General features: G+C 43.2%; 1 protein-coding gene across 1 annotated transcript in view; it reads right to left on the bottom strand.

Moving 5' to 3' along the window:
- Nucleotides 1–18,042, bottom strand: part of LOC106566387 (potassium voltage-gated channel, Shaw-related subfamily, member 4) — a 68,560-nt gene that overhangs the window by 13,118 nt on the left and 37,400 nt on the right. Inside the window, exons 3-4 of the mRNA XM_014134361.2 lie at nucleotides 15,395–16,190; nucleotides 14,210–14,434 (exon numbers count right to left, since the gene is read on the bottom strand). Of these exons, the coding sequence (XP_013989836.1) occupies nucleotides 14,210–14,434; nucleotides 15,395–16,190 (1,021 nt within the window). The remainder of the gene's footprint in view (nucleotides 1–14,209; nucleotides 14,435–15,394; nucleotides 16,191–18,042) is intronic.

Below are 18,042 nucleotides of genomic sequence, written 5' to 3'. Positions count from 1 at the left end.
TTTCTTGGTCCAAGCAATTATCTTACTGGTGATTTTAAGTGGTGGTTTCTTAGCAGCAATTTGACCATGAAGGCCTGATTCACGCAGTCTCCTCTGAACAGTTGATGTTGAGATGTGTCTGTTACTTGAACTCCGTGAAGCATTTATTTGGGCTGCAATTTCTGAGGCTAGTAACTCTAATGAATTTATCCTCTGCAGTGGCTGTCCTCATGAGAGACAGTTTCATCATAGTGCTTGATGGTTTTTGCGATTGCACTTGAAGAGACTTTGAAAGTTCTTGAAATGTTCCGGATTGTCTGATCTTCATGTCTTAAAGTAATGATTGACTGTTGTTTCTCTTTGCTTATTTGAGCTGTTCTTGCCATAATATGGACTTATCTTCTGTATACCACCACTACATTGTCACAACTGATTGGCTCAAATGCAATAAGGAAAGAAATTCCACAAATGAACTTTTAACAAGGCACACCTGTTAATTGAAATGCATTCCAGGGGACTACCTCATGAATCTGGTTGAGAGAATGCCAAGAGTGTGTAAAGCTGTCATCAAGGCAAAGGTTAGCTACTTGGAAGAATCTCACATATAAAATATATTTTGATTTGTTTAACACTTTTTTGGTTACTACATGACTCCATATGTGTTATTTCATAGCTTTGATGTCTTCACTCTTATTCTACAATGTAGAAATAGTAAAAAATAAAGAAAAACACTGGAATAAGTAGGTGTGTCCAAACTTTTGATTGGTACTGTACAGTGAGGGGAAAAAAGTATTTGATCCCCTGCTGATTTTGTACGTTTGCCCACTGACAAAGAAATGATCCATCTACAATTTTAATGGTAGGTTTATTTGAACAGTGAGAGATAGAATAACAACAAAAAAATCCAGAAAAACGCATATCAAAAATGTTATAAAATTATTTGCATTTTAATGAGGGAAATAAGTATTTGACCCCTCTGCAAAACATGACTTAGTACTTGGTGGCAAAACCCTTGTTGGCAATCACAGAGGTCAGACATTTCTTGTAGTTGGCCACCAGGTTTGCACACATCTCAGGAGGGATTTTGTCCCACTCCTCTTTGCAGATCTTCTCCAAGTCATTAAGGTTTCGAGGCTGACGTTTGGCAACTCGAACCTTCAGCTCCCTCCACAGATTTTCTATGGGATTAAGGTCTGAAGACTGGCTAGGCCACTCCAGGACCTTAACGTGCTTCTTCTTGAGCCACTCCTTTGTTGCCTTGGCCATGTGTTTTGGGTCATTGTCATGCTGGAATACCCATCCACGACCCATTTTCAATGCCCTGGCTGAGGGAAGGAGGTTCTCACCCAAGATTTGACGGTACATGGCCCCGTCCATCGTCCCTTTGATGCCGTGAAGTTGTCCTGTCCCCTTAGCAGAAAAACACCCCCAAAGCATAATGTTTCCACCTCCATGTTTGACGGTGGGGATGTTGTTCTTGGGGTCAAAGGCAGCATTCCTCCTCCAAACACAGCAAGTTCAGTTAATGCCAAAGAGCTCCATTTTGGTCTCATCTGACCACAACACTTTCACCCAGTTGTCCTCTGAATCATTCAGATGTGCATTGGCAAACTTCAGATGGGCATGTATATGTGCTTTCTTGAGCAGGGGGACCTTGCAGGTGCTGCAGGATTTCAGTCCTTCACAGTGTAGTGTGTTACCAATTGTTTTCTTGGTGACTATGGTCCCAGCTGCCTTGAGATCATTGACAAGATCCTCCCGTGTAGTTCTGGGTTGATTCCTCACCATTCTCATGGTCATTGCAACTCCACGAGGTGAGATCTTACATGGAGCCCCAGGCCAAGGGAGGTTGACAGTTCTTTTGTGTTTCTTCCATTTGCGAATAATCGCACATTTTTACATTTTAGTCATTTAGCAGACACTCTTATCCAGAGCAACTTACAGTAGTGAATGCATACATTCCATGCATTTTTTCTCCATACTGGTCCCCCGTGGGAATCAAACCCACAACCCTGGTGTTGCAAACACCATGCTCTACCAACTGAGCCACACGAGACTTACGCACCAACTGTTGTCACCTTCTCACCAAGCTGCTTGGCGATGGTCTTGTAGCCCATTCCAGCCTTGTGTAGGTCTACAATGTTGTCCCTGACATCCTTGGAGAGCTCTTTGGTCTTGGCCATGGTGGAGAGTTTGGAATCTGATTGATTGATTGCTCCTGTGGACAGGTGTCGTTTATACAGGTAACAAACTGAGATTAGGAGCACCCCCTTTAAGAGTGTGCTCCTAATCTCAGCTCGTTACCTGTATAAAAGACACCTGGGAGCCAGAAATCTTTCTGATTGAGAGGGGGTCAAATACTTATTTCCCTCATTAAAACGCAAATCAATTTATAACATTTTTGACATGCGTTTTTTTCTGGATTTTTTTGTTGTTATTCTGTCTCTCACTGTTCAAATAAACCTACCATTAAAATTATAGACTGATCATTTCTTTGTCAGTGGGCAAACATACAAAATCAGCACGGGATCAAATACTTTTTTCCCTCACTGTATGTGTTGAGGAGGGTGGGGCTTAAGCTGCATCCCTGTATCACCCCCCCCCCCCCCACCCCCCTCCCCCAGCCCTGTGGAAAGAAATGTGTGGTTTGTTGCCAATTCTTTCCATGTTTGTGTACATGGATTTTATAATGTCATTTGTTTTACCCCCTAAACCATTTTCCATCAATTTGTATAGCAGACCCTCATGCCAAATTGAATCTAAAGCTTTTTTGAAAACAACAAAGCATGAAAAGACTTTGCCTTTGTTTTGGTTTGTTTGTTTGTTTGTCAATTGGGGTGTGCAGGGTGAATATGTGGTCTATTGTACTGGGGATACCTAGTCAGTTGTACAACTGAATGCATTCAACTGAAATGTGTCTTCCGCATTTAACCCAGCCCCTCTGAATCAGTAGTTATTGGGGTCACATTTTTCTACACTTTTGTAAATTGGGGTGATCAGTCCTTGGTTCCAAATATTGGGGAAGATGCCAGAGCTGAGGATGATGTTAAAGAGGTTAAGTATAGTCAATTGGAATTTGTGGTCTATATATTTTATCATTTCATTTATGATACCATCAACCCCTCAGGCCATTTTGGGTTGGAGGGCTTGTATTTTGTCCTGTAGTTCATTCAATGTAATTGGAGAATCCAGTGGTTTCTGGCAGTCTTTAATAGTTGATTCTAAGATTTGTATATGATCATGTATATGTTTTTCTTGTTTGTTCCTTGTTATAGGGCCAAATAGATTGGAGAAGTGGTTCACCCATACATCTCCATTTTGGATAGCTAACTCTTCGTGTTGTTGTTTGTTTAGAGTTTTTCTTATTTTTCCAGAAGTGGTTAGATTCTATGCATTCTTCAATTACATTGAGCTGATTTCTGATGTGCTGTTCCTTCTTTTTCCATAGTGTATTTCTGTATTGTTTTAGTGATTCACCATAGCGAAGGCGTAGGCTCAGGTTTTCTGGGTCTCTATGTTTTTGGTTGGACAGGTTTCTCAATTTCTTTCTTAGGTTTTTGCATTCTTTATCAAACCGTTTGTCATTGTTGTTAATTTTCTTAGGTTGTCTGCTTGAAATGATTATTTTTGATAGGGAAGCTGAGAGGTCAAATATACTGTTTAGGTTTTCTACTGCCAAGTTTACACCTTCACTCTTACAGTGAAACCTTTTGTCCAGGAAATTGTCTAGAAGGGATTGAATTTGTTGTTGCCTAATTGTTTTCCTTCCATCTATAGTATTTCTTAATATTACTCAGTTCATTTGGCTTTGATGCCTCATGATTGAGGCATCAAAGTAGTGTCAAGTAGAGTGTGATTTTGCTGTGATCTGATAGGGCTGTCAGTGGACTGACTGAATGCTTTAAGAGACTGGGTTGAGGTCAGTGATAAAGTAGTTTACAGTACTACTGCCAAGAGACGAGCATTAGGTGTACACACCATAGGAGTCCCCTCAAAGCCTACCATTGACTACTGATAGGTTAGGATTTATGAGCTTTAACTATTATTAATCATTAGTTCTAAAAGAGACATGAGGGGTGCCATGATGAAGCTTGGCAGGGAAAACAATCACATGGCAGTACAGATAAGGGGAGGAACCGTTTAAGGCCCATATCACTCAGCTTCCTGACAGGAAATAATGATGCAATATTTGGCGATAAGGAGGAGACTCCACCCAAAGTGGGGTATGAATACTACCACGGGTGGAACCATGTCTTTGTCTAATGCAGCTGTATTGACCCTCTGGAAAGAATAAACTTGGTTTGAGCTTTGGTTTCCTTTGAGTTTTTACTCTGCATTAGAACCTAACACTATGTACATACCCAGCGTCCGACAGAGCTGCAGGAGTTGTGACCTGTATTTGTTGGTTATGTTGTCGTAGTTGTGTCTAAGGGGGAGCATATGGGGGAGGGAATGCTGTCACCTCCAGGTAGGTGTTTGTCCCCCTGTGTGCTGAGGGTGTCAAGTTCTTGTCCAGTTCTGGCATTTATGTTGCCACAGACTAGTTCATGTCCCTGGGCCTGGAAATTGTTGATCTCCACCTCTTGGATGGAGAAGCTGTCATCGTTAAAGTATGGGGATTCCATTTGGGGGATATAGGTAGCACACATGAGGACATTTTTCTCTGTTGAGATAATTCCCTTATTAATTTCTAGCCAGATGTAAAATGTTCCTGTTTTGACTAATTTAATAGAGTGGGTTTGGTCTGCTCTATACCAAATTCGCCTACCCCCTGAGTCTCTTCCCTGTTTCACACCTGGTAGTTTGGTGGATGGGACTACCAGCTCTCTGTAACCTAGAGGGCAACCAGTGGGTCCGTCTCCTCTATACCATGTTTCTTGTGGGATGACAATGTCTGTATTTCTGATTTATTTGATGAAGTCTGAGTTCCTGCTCTTTAGGCCAAATGCAGATGACCTCAAACCTTCTATATTACAGGATGAGATAGTAAAAGCTTTGTGTTCCATAGTGTCTAGTGTTGTTTTCGTGTGGTTTAGGCCCGGACCATCACAGTAGGTGTGAACAGAGCATGTTGAGCACCTGATACATACCTCTTAGTTCGCAGGATGGGGCTTGGGCAGGTGTAATAGTGGGGGTTGGGCCTGTTGCTCTGCTCACGGCCTGGGCATATGTCCTGCTGTCATGTTGAGGTCCTTGCCGCAGGGGCATGGTGGGGCATGGTGTGGGCAGAAGGGGCATAGGTCTGATATGGGGGGGGGGGCTATATAGGGTGTGGCCAGGGTTTGCTTGAGGTGGTCTTCGCTGGTTGGGTGTGGCTGGTGATGCTGTGGTCTCTCTCTCTCTCTCTCTATCATTGTCTCTCTCTCTGTCTTCCCCCCATCTCTGTCTCTGCTCTTTCTCTGCTATCTCTGTCTCTACTCTCTCTCCATCTCTACTCTCTATTTCTCTTTCTCGCTCTCTCTCTGCTCGCGCTGTCTCTGCTCTCTCTGTCTCTCAATTCAATTCAATTCATGCTTTGGGAAACATATGTTTACATTGCCAAAGCAAATGAAATAGATAATAAACAAAAGTGAAATAAAAAATACAAAAAAGTTCCAAAGGAATAGAGACATTTCAAATGTCATATTACATCTATTGTAACATTGTGTAAATAATTAAAGTACAAAAGGGAAAATAAATAAAAATAAATGTGGGTTGTATTTACAATGGTATTGTTCTTCACTGGTGGTCCTTTTCTTGTGGCAACAGGTTACAAATCTTGCTGCTGTGATGGCACACTGTGGTATTTCACCCAATAGATATGGGAGTTTATCAAAATAGGATTTGCTGTGTGCACATAGCCTGTCTTCTCTTGAGAGCCAGGTCTTCCTATGGCGGCCTCTCACAATAGCAAGGCTATGCTCACTAAGTCTGTACATAGTCAAAGTGTTCCTTAATTTTGGGTCAGTCACAGTGGTCAAGTATTCTGCCACTGTGTACTCTCTGTTTAGGACCAAATAGCATTTTAGTTTGCTATGTTTTTTTGGTTAATTATGTCCAATGTGTCAAGTAATTATCTTTTTGTTTTCTCATGATTTGGTTGGGTCTAATTGTGTTGCTGTCCTGGGGCTCTGTAGGTTTCTGTTAGTGTTTGTGAACAGAGCCCCAGGACCAGCTTGCTTAGGGGACTCTTCTCCAGGTTTATTTCTCTACAGGGGATGGCTTTGTTATGGAAGGTGTAGGAATAGCTTCCTTTTAGGTGGTTGTAGAATTTAACGGCCCTTTACTGGATTATGGTCGTTAGCGGGTATCGGCCTAATTCTCCACTGCATGCATTATTTGGTGTTTTATGTTGTACAATGGAGGATATTTTTGTGTGTAATTTGGTGTATGTCCCATTTTGTGAATTATTGGGTTGTAAGCGGACCCCAGACCTCACAACCATAAAGGGCAATGGGTTCTATGACTGATTTAAGTATTTTTAGCCAGATCCTAATTGGTATGTCAAATTTGATGTTCCTTTTGATGGCGTTGAAGGCCCTTCTTGCCTTGTCTCTCAGATCGTTCACAGCTTTGTGGAAGTTACATGTAGCGCTGATGTTTAGGCCGAGGTATGTATAGTTTTTTGTGTGCTCTAGGGCAACGGTGTCTAGATGGAATTTGTATTTGTGGTCATGGCAACAGGACCTTTTTTGGAACACCATTATTATTGTCTTACTGAGATTTACTGTCAAGGCCCAGGTCTGACAGAATCTCTGCAGAAGATCTAGTTGCTGCTGTAGGCCCTCCTTGGATAGGGACAGAAGTACCAGATCATCAGCAAACAGTAGACATTTGACTTCAGATTCGAGTAGGGTGAGGCCGGGTGCTGCAGACTGTTTTAGTGCCCTCTCCAATTGGTTGATATAATGTATATGTTGAAGAGGGTGGGGCTCAAGCTTCATCCCTGTCTCACCCCATGGCCCTGAAGAAAGAAATTGATGTTTTTTTGCCAATTTTTTTGTGTACATTTTATAATGTTGTATGTATTTCCCCCAACACCGCTTTTCACCAATTTGCAAAGCAGAACCTCATGCCAAATTGAGTCAAAATATTATTTTAAATCAACAAAGCCTGAGAAGACTTTGCGTTTGTTTTGGTTTGTTTGTTTGTTAATTAGGGTGTGCAGGCTGAATAGATGGTCATTTGGTAAAAAGCCAATGTAATACTTGCTCAGTACATTGTTTTTGCTGAGGAAATGTACGAGTCTGCTGTTAATAATAATGCAGAGGATTTTCCCACGGTTGCTGTTGACGCATATCCCACAGTAGTTATTGGGGTCAAATTTGACTCCACTTTTGTGGATTGGTTCCACATATTGGGGAAATTGCCAGAGCTGAGGATGATGTTAAAAAGTTAAAGTATAGCCAATTGGAATTTGTGGTCTCTCTCTCTCTCTCTCTCTCTCTCTGCGCTCTCTTTCTCTCTCTCTATCTCTCTCTCTGCTCTCTCTTTCTCTCTTTCTCTCTCTGGGCTGGTAGACAGGCATGGGCCAGAAGGGGGTAAGGAGAATCACAAGGCTTCTCAAGCAGAGGAAAGACAGGCAGGCAGAGGATCATCGGGGGGCAGAGTCAGAGGCAGGGGGCAGGGAGGGATGAGAAGAATCACAAGGCTTATCACTCAGAGGACAAGGCTCAGTGTAGTTCCTTATTAAAAAAACAAAATCCTTATTCAATCTTGTTCTGAGTGCAGCTCTACCGAATTCTTGCCCTTGAGGCAGAGTTGACCTTAGAGCAAGATAGAATAAAGAAAGTCTAATTTGGTTGTCACAACAGGTTTACACACATCAATAACACATCCCCTCTCATCCTCTTGACTAAAGTTCTGGAATAATTATGGATTATATCAGCCAAGAGCAATGGAACACTACACAATCAAATTCTTCACATCTCCACCACTCAACACGTTCCTCCATACTTGGCCAGGATTGAATCAAAACACTGAAATCTGATTCAGAGGGGTTGGGTTAAAAAAACATTTCAGTTGAATGCATTCAGTTGTACAACTGACTAGGTATCCCCTTTCCCCTTCCCCTAATTTCATTTGATATGTGTGTGTGAGAAAGAAAGGGTGAAAAACCAAGATGACATTCACATCAGACCTTTAGAAAAGTGAGTCATCTGTGGTCTTTTCTAATGAGTTTTGAGGTCTTGTCTGTCTCACGACAATACTATGGGTACATAGCTCAGAACACATCACACAGACTCACACACACACACACACACACACACACACAGTGGTGTACGCTCTATACCCATTTATTTTTCAATGGGCATTTGTAACCGGTCTGAAATGGCTAGGTAGTTAGCGGTGCAAGCAAGTAGTATTTCAATCGGCAACGTCACTCGCTCTGAGACCTTGAAGTAGTTGTTTCCCCTTGCTCTGCAAGGGCCGCGGCTTTTGTGGAACGATTGGTTACGCTGCTTCTGAGGTGACTGTTGTCAATGTGTTCAGAGGGTCTCTGGTTCGAGCCCAGGTTGTGGCAAGGAAAAGGACGGAAACGATACTGTTACATTGGTGCCGTGACACGGATCACTCAGTTGGGCTCTGAAGGAGGAGGTCAAAGGGGGATGAGTGTAGCTGGTGTGAAATGGCGAGCTAGTTAGCGGTGCGCACTAGTAGCATTGCAATTGGTGACATCACTTCCTTTGAGACATAGAAGCAGTTGTTTCCCTTGCTCTGCAAGGACCACAGCTTTTGCTGTGCGATAGGTAACGATACTCTTGGGTGACTGTTGTCTATATGTTTAGAGGGTCCATGGTTCGAGCCCAGGGTGGGGCAAGGAGAGGGAAGTTAGTAATATTGTTATATATTGTGTATACTCGCTTCTTAATACCCATGATGCGTATCAAAGTAGTGTAGTGGAGGTATACACCGTATCAATTATTAAGGCTGATGGAACAGATCAGAATGTTTAGCTTAAAATGTTGATAAACTATTATTTCTTCACATTTTAGGCGCAGTAATGTGCACACGGCAGTAGGCCTACGTGCATATATTCCAAAATGTAATTTGCGGGGGAAAAAAACAGTTCTAAAATGAGCACCGCTCATGCAAGTGGTTTCATGGACAGAGATGGAAATATCTGTTCGAAATTTAGAAAGAGGGGAGATCTAAAGATGCAACAACTAGCATAGGTTGCTAATATGACTACGATAATGCCTTTGGCTGCTAGGCAGCTGTCCCCCACAATAAAATCTGTGAGGGGATTGTTGATATGTGTCCGTCCGTTAGTACGTTAGTACGTTCATTCGTACGTTAGTGTCACGGTTGTCTGAAGAATGGGACCAAGGCGCAGCGTGTGTTTCGTTCCACATTTTATTTAAACTGTGAAACTATGCAAGACATACAAAACTAATAAACAAAACAACAAACTGTGACGATGAGGAGCAACATACACTTACTCAAAAATAATCTCCCACAAACCCAGGTGGGAAAAACAACCACCAAAATATGATCCCCAATTAGAGACAACGATGACCTGCTGCATCTAATTGGAGATCATCCCCCGAAAAAAATAGAAATACAACAACTAGAACCCCACATAGAAATACATAAACTAGACAAAAACCCCAACATAGAAAAAAGAAACTAGAACCAACATAGACATAAATAAATTAGACAAAACCCTCTGTCACGCCCTGACCTACTCTACCATAGAAAAATAAAAGCTTTCTATGGTCAGGACGTGACAGTACCCCCCCCAAAGGTGCGGACTCCGAACGCATTACGCCAAACAACAACAAAAAAACAGGGAGGGTTAGGGTGGGTGTCTAATGTCGGTGGCGGCTCTGGTGCAGGACGAAGAACCTTCACATCCCACGGATCCTCCTGCATCGGAGGCGGTTCTGGTGTGGGATGAAGAACCCTCACATCCTGCTTATCCGCCAGCATAGGAGGCGGCTCCGGTTCGGGGTGTAGCCCCCACTCCGCTAGCTGATCCCTCTGCTTTCGTGTCACTGGACCGTGGATCATCGCCAGAGACTCCAGACTGCGGACCGCCGTTGGAGACTCTGGACCGCCGTTGGAGACTCCGGACCGCCGTTGGAGACTCCGGACCGCCGCTGGAGACTCCGGACCGTCGCTGAAGACTCCGGACCGTCGCTGAAGACTCCGGACTGCGGGACGTCGCTGGAGACTCCGGACTGCGGGACGTCGCTGGAGACTCCGGACTGCGGGACGTCTCAGGAGGCTCCGGACCGCGGGCCGTCTCAGGAGGCTCCGGACCGCGGGCCGTCTCAGGAGGCTCCAGTCTGGCACAGGTGGCGCCAGACTGGTGACACGCACTTCAGGGCGAGTACGAGGAGCAGGCACAGGGCGTACTGGGTTGTGGAGGCGCACTGGAGGTCTGGAGCATAGGGCTGGCACAATCCGTCCTGGCTGGATGCTCACTTTAGCCCGGCAAGTGCGGGGCGCTGGCACAGGACGCACTGGGCTGTGAATGCGCACTGGAGACACCGTGCGTATCACCGCGAAACATGGTGTCTGACAGGTCACACGCTCCCTCAAGCGAGTGTGTGGAGGAAACACAGGACGTACCAGACTGGGGAGGCGCACTGAAGGCCAGATGCGTGAAACTGGTGCATATGACACCGGACTGGTTTCATGCTCCTCAGCACGCCCGCTCTGCAGCGCTCTCAATGCCAACACCTCTCTCTGGAATCTGGCGTCGAGTTCCTCAATTGTCTCCCTGACTGGCTCTGGTTCACCCCTCAGCTCTCCACGGTAAGCACGAGGAGTTGGCTCAGGTCCCAAACCTGACTCCACCAAACTCCCCCCCAAAATAATGTTTTGGAGCTGCCTCTCGGGCTTCCGTCGTTGCCATGCTAGTTCCTCGTTTTGTCGCCGTTCCTCTCTCGCTGTCTCTGCCTGCTTGCCGTGATGGTATAACGCCTCGTAATATCGCCGTTCTGCACTCGCTGCTTCAATCTCCTCCTTTGAACGGTGATACTCCCTGGGCCTTGTCCAGGGTCCTGCCCCATCCAGGATTTCCTCCCAGGTCCAGTCCTCCTGACCACGCTGCTTGGTCCGTTGGTGGTGGGAGATTCTGTCACGGTTGTCTGAAGAATGGGACCAAGGCGCAGCGTGTGTTTCGTTACACATTTTATATAAACTGTGAAACTATGCAAGACATACAAATAAACTAATACACAAAACAACAAACCGTGACGAAGAAGAGCAACATACACTTACTCAAAAATAATCTCCCACAAACCCAGGTGGGAAAAACAACCACTTAAATATGATCCAGCTGCCTCTAATTGGAGATCACATAGATCACCCCACATAGAAACACATAAACTAGACAAAACCCCCAACATAGAAAAAAGAAACTAAAACCAACATAGACATAAATAAACTAGACAAAACCCTCTGTCACACCCTGACCTACTCTACCATAGAAAAATAAAAGCTTTCTATGGTCAGGACGTACCAGTTAGTCACACACAATATCTCAGATAGCACTGGCTCAATTTTGACGAAACTTGGGTGAATGATGCATCTTGAAATAGAGATCTGGCATTAACAAAATGACACTGATTGGCCAGATGGTGGCGCTATAACAAGATATAAAAAATGCAAACTTTGAAAGGTCACACCCCTCACCCTGTTTGACCCAAAGTCACGAAATTCGGTACATAGGTCCCTCTCCTCACAAGGAGCAAATTTGCCTCAGATTCCCACGTGAATGTTTAAGATCTGCCATGATGTATTTTCCGCCATTTAGAATTTTGTGAAAAACACTTAAAACGCTACTCTTCTGGCACTGAATGACCGATCTGCACAAAACCTAATATGTGGTATCTATGGACAAATATCTCTCAACGCAATATTTTCCAGACTAGTACCTAAAACAACACTGACCAATAAACATTCAAGTGGGCGTGGTCTGGCACATAAATCAGTCAAGGATATTCGTATTGTAACAACATTTGGTGCACATGTTGCAAACACTGCCAAGACTCAACATATGTAATAACATTCATATCGACCACACAGTGGTGCTATAACAGGCACATGTTTATATCTCTTGATCTGTTTGACTCAGAGTGATGAAATTTGGCACACATGCTCAGGGATATGATTATAGCTAACCCACGTGATAGCTCAGACACTACTGGCCCCATTTTGACTAAACTTGGGTGAATTACTTGTCTTGCCATAGAGATCCAACATTTACTAAATGACACTGATTGGCCCAAGGGGGGGGGGTGCGCTGCATCATTCATGGGAGAAGACATGTTTACCGTTGCCTTGTTTGGGTTGACATGAGGTGGAAACAATGTTGGTTCAATCAGTTTTTTCCCAGTGGGAACCATCTTCTGCTCTATGGAAAGGCTTTCCCAAAAACCTTCTCAATAAAATGTTAACTAGCTAGGCCTTCCTGGCATGATGATAGCATGATTATTTGCATCAATCCAGTAGCCATTTGTTTTGCACACTCCATCTCATGTGCTAACCAAACAACAGTGCTAGTTGCCTGTGCACTTTTAGTAACTTTACTAAAAAAAAAAAAAATCGACATTTCCCTAGATTTTTCCCAGACCTCAAAGTGGTCTCCTGACGTGGTTTAAACATTGTTATGGATTTACTTAGAACATCCAATTTAGTTGACACAGGGAAAAAAATAAACAAATTTGAAACCTGTGCATTTATGACTCAGTTGACAGCCTCATTTATCTATTTCAATAGTAGGCCTACTAATAGCCTACTTGAACAGTACAGCTTGGGTTGGCCTGACTCTGAAAGAACAATGTGGAAATCATCATTTTAGGTAATGTCACTGTTTCTCGGGCGGGCCGTTTGGGACATTTTTGCAAGATTTGAGTATACCCACTTCTCCAGGCACCACTGTATGCACACACACACGCACACGCACACACACACCATCTGTAGATAAGATTCAGGATGCTAATGGGTGGTAAATGTTTGTTCAGGATGTGAAAAATGAATCCATTACGTCCAAATATAGAGTCGGGTTGTCACTCCAGGCTCTGGGGATTTTGGGGAGCTGTGATGAGATGCTTTACACAGTGTGTGTGTGTGTGTGTGTGTGTGTGTGTGTGTGTGTGTGTGTATGTATTTCAGGCAGCAGCAGGCCTATTCAAGCAGAGAATAATTGCTGCCAGTCTGACAGCCAGATGGTAATGAAGGGAATTATCGGAAGAGGCTTTTCTGTATTTCTCTTGTCTTGTTCAATGCCTCCAAGCCTCCTGTTTCAAATCAAACTCTTGATTTAAATGATAAAACACTGAATCATGCACCACCAAAAAATACATTGTATTGTGTTGCTAGTATTCACCTGAGAAGGTATACCGTCACAATACAAACGCTAGAAAATCTACTCCGACATCATTTCTGTCTCATTCAACCCCTTCAAGCATCCTGTTTCAAAGCAGGCTAGTCATACCATGTGAATGATAAAACCACATTGTGCCATACCATTTCCACCAATTAAAAGCTGCTAAAAAGGTGAGTTGATGTTGTAAATATTTACCTGAGGGCTGAGGATGTGTAGCCTGCCATCACAAACATATTTATCAAATCAAGAGAGAGGGAGCAGGGGACAAGGACAGGGACATACACACGGCTCACTTGGTAGATCATGGCACTTGCAACGCCAGGCTTGTGTGTTTGATTCCCACGGGGGGACCAGAGTGAAAATGTATACACACACTACTGTAAGTCACTCTGGATAAGAGCATCTGCTAAATTACTGAAATGTAAAAATGTAAATGATGCTACTTCTGAAGCTGGCTGTTACCAGACCTGGGACTACTGCCTCACAGTGCTCATCTAAGGGTTATTCCCACAGAGTTTAAATTGTGCCTCACTGATGAACCAGATAGTTGATGTAAAGCTGATCAATAGATTTTCCAGTAAAGCTTCAGGTGAAACATGACTTATTCTATTCTGGGATGTTATGGTTCTCAGGGTTGTCATGGTGAGGATAAGAAGGTTCTGAATAATGGATACAATGAGTAGTATGGCTTTGAGGTTGTCTAGGTTTCGACCTATTGACCTCGAGTCTGCAGCCTCCTTTGTCATTGTATTCACAGTTACCATTCCCATCCGTTCCTCTAATTCAGAGTGTGCGTTGTGTGTAGGACCTATGGTTGAGAATGGTGGGCTCCATGTTTCTGAGAGAGAGAGAGAGAGAGAGAGAGAGAGGAGTGTCAGTGCCTGCGTGCCTGTCTGTGGGTCAACCTACCAGTGCGTATGGTGTGCTCTCCTCCAGTGCATGAGAAGTCCCCAGAGGTAAGCAGGAAGCAGGTTGCCTCTTTCTTGGTGGCCTTGTTCCCCCTGACCGACCGAGCGTGTCTGCGGCCATGGCCGTGCCGTAGGTTCCACTTCTCGCTGGGTGACAGCGGCTGGGTCAGGCTGCACCCCTCATCCGACGACAGAGCCAAGTTGGCGTCTCCGTTCTGCTTAGAGTCTGACAGGAGGACAGACTTGGTTCATAAAGCATAGGATCTAGGATCAGGTCCTCCCTGTCCATATCATCTTATTCATTAGGGTATAAATGGCTAAACTGATCCATGATCAGCGCAATGGAACCAATGGATTATTCTCCAAAGTTCTAACCCCTGCCCATCTGGAAGCAAACGGTCAAACTATTGGACATGTTTTGAGTAGTATTTGAACCCAGGTCTGCAAGAGACACAGGGCCCGGACTGACAGTTTAATGCCAAAGATTTTACTCAACATCTCCTCAGGTTTTAGAGAGAAGGTTGAACTACAGAGCTACAATGTAACGTTACTGTGAAAACACACATTTTCTCCCTGGGTAAACTCTGAACTGAACCTAATGTATTATCTGGGAAGGGTATGAGAATGATTGTATCATGTTGTGTTACTGTCTTCAGGGCTAAGTACAGTAAGCCTATTTTATTACTTTATTATCGCAAAAAAATCAAAAAAAGCCATGATACTACAGTACATGATTACAGTACAAAAGAAAGAGTTCTATTTTACCGTTTGTAAAACAACACCACATATACAACATCATCTAATACCTATTGGTGTAAAAATGCACTACAGTAGTATTCATTACTGATGCCTTCAATTTGAGTTTGAATGGGTAAAATGAGTGATGGTATAAATGAATGGTAAATCCATTTATCATTATGGCGTTGGTTCGTACACAATGATTCAGTTTGATGTGTAAAGAGGAGTAGTGGGTTTGTGTATGGAGTGATATTACTGCCAACAGAATTTGATTTAAATCATTTTGAATGTGTCTCTGACCTGAGTTGTTCTAGCTGATTTTCTCATATCAATGTTTCAAAAACATTTAAGTGTGTAGTAACAGTGTGATGAATAAGTAGAGTATAGGGTAAAATTAGTGCCAAAACATAGAAATTTGTATTCAGATTGTAATTTGAATTGGTCTGACCTGAGCGGTTCCTGTTGATAGTCTCCTCCGCAGCCAGAGGACATGTATCACTCTGAGTACTGTCCCTGGGAGAGTTAGTGACAGACTTCCCGAACGAGACCGTGTCCGTGGGAGCGTCCGGGTTCGGATTGTGCGCCTTCTTCTTCTTAGGCAGCTTCTGTTTAGCCATGGCCAGGGAGTAGTACATCCCAAAGTTATTGACTATAACAGGCACGGGCATGGCGATGGTCAGCACCCCCGCCAGGGCGCACAACGCGCCCACCATCATGCCCAGCCACGTCTGGGGGTACATGTCCCCGTAGCCCAGGGTGGTCATGGTGACCACGGCCCACCAGAAGGAGATAGGGATGTTTTTGAAGTGGGTGTGTTTAGAGCCGCGCGGGTCGTCCGGTTGGGCCCCTATCCGTTCTGCGTAGTAGATCATCGTGGCGAAGATGAGGACGCCCAACGCCAGGAAGACAATAAGCAGGCAGAACTCGTTGACGCTGGCTCTCAACGTGTGGCCGAGAACCCTCAGACCGACGAAATGCCTGGTCAGCTTGAAGATCCGGAGGATTCGGACGAAGCGCACTACCCGTAGAAACCCCAGGATGTCGGAGGCTGCTTTAGAGGAGGACAGGCCGCTGAGACCCATCTCCAGGTAGAAGGGCAGGATGGCCACGAAGTCAATGACGTTTAACATGTTCTTGATGAAGAGCAGCTTGTCGGGGCAGCAAACGATGCGGACAAAGAACTCCAAGGTGAACCAGACCACACAAACGCCCTCCACCACTGTCAGAATGGGCTTGGTCACCACCTAGAGTAGATCACATTGGATTATACATTAGATTATATTATACATTACATTAGATTATACATTATGTTAGATTATACATTACATTAGATTATACATTACATTACATTATACATTAGATTATACATTGTTAGATTATACATTACATTAGATTATACATTACATTACACATTAGATTATACATTGTTAGATTATACATTACATTAGATTATACATTACATTACACATTAGATTATACATTACATTACATTATACATTAGATGATACATTATGTTAGACTATACATTACATTACATTATACATTAGACTCAATTATATATTATATTATACATTACATTAGATATAAGATTATACATTACATTATACATTACATTATACATTAGACTAGATGATATATTATATTATACATTACATTAGATTATATATAAGATTATACATTAGATTATAGATTCGATTAGACATTAGACTATACATTAGATTAGATTACACATTAGATTATACATTAGATTATAGATTAGATTATACATTACATTAGATTATAGATTAGACTATACATTAGATTGTAAATTACATTAGATTATAGATTAGATTAGATTATACATTCTATTAGATTATAGATTAGATTAAACTATACATTAGATTATACATTCTATTAGATTATACATTAGATTAGAGTATACATTAGATTAGAGTATATGTTAGATTTCATTGTAGATTAGATTATACATTAGATTATTGGATTTCAATTCAGGGATCATTGAAGTATCAATCTATTAATCTATATATTATTTAAATTCATTTGATCACGAAAATGTGCTTAAAAATGTTGGCCATACCACAAAGATACAAGATAATACAGTACCATACAGTACAACGCAGTACCGTACAATACAATACAGTACAATACAGTACAATACAGCACAATACAGCACAGTACAGTACAGTACAGTACAGTACAGTACAGTGCAATACAGTACAATACAGTAAAATACAATATAGTATAATACAGTACCATACAATACAGTACCGTATAATACAATACAGTACAATACAGTACAACGCAGTACCGTACAATACAATACAGTACAATACAATGCAGTACAATACCCTACAGTACCATACAATACAGTACCGTATAATACAATACAGTACAATACAGTACAATACAATACAATACAGTACAATACATAGAAAAAAGGTCCAATACATTTAGGTCCCTATCCAGAAACAATGAAATGATCACCATATTGTTTTCACCTGTCCAATCTCAGATCTCCACTAGAAGCTAGAGTCTCTGGGTTCTCCACTAGAGGCTAGAGGGTAGAGGCTCTGAGTACTCCACTAGAGGCTAGAGACTCTGGGTTCTCCACTAGAGGCTAGAGACTCTGGGTTCTCCACTAGAGGCTAGAGGCTCTGGGTTCTCCACTAGAAGCTAGAGGCTAGAGTCTCTGGGTTCTCTGGGTTCTCCACTAGAGGCTAGAGGCTCTGGGTTCTCCACTAGAGGCTAGAGGCTAGAGTCTCTGGGTTCTCCACTAGAGACTAGAGGGTAGAGGCTCTGGGTTCTCCACTAGAGGCTAGAGGGTAGAGGCTCTGGGTTCTCCACTAGAGGCTAGAGGGTAGAGGCTCTGGGTTCTCCACTAGAGGCTAGAGGGTAGAGGCTCTGGGTTCTCCACTAGAGTCTAGAGGGTAGAGGCTCTGGGTTCTCTACTAGAGTCTAGAGAGTAGAGGCTCTGGGTTCTCTACTAGAGTCTAGAGTCTAGAGGCTCTGGGTTCTCCACTAGAGTCTAGAGAGTAGAGGCTCTGGGTTCTCTACTAGAGGCTAGAGGCTCTGGGTTCTCTACTAGAGTCTAGAGGG

This window comes from Salmo salar, chromosome ssa13 (assembly GCF_905237065.1).
Source record: "Salmo salar chromosome ssa13, Ssal_v3.1, whole genome shotgun sequence".
In the NCBI taxonomy this organism is placed as follows: domain Eukaryota; kingdom Metazoa; phylum Chordata; class Actinopteri; order Salmoniformes; family Salmonidae; genus Salmo; species Salmo salar.
This window is presented reverse-complemented; position numbering and strand designations above follow the sequence as displayed.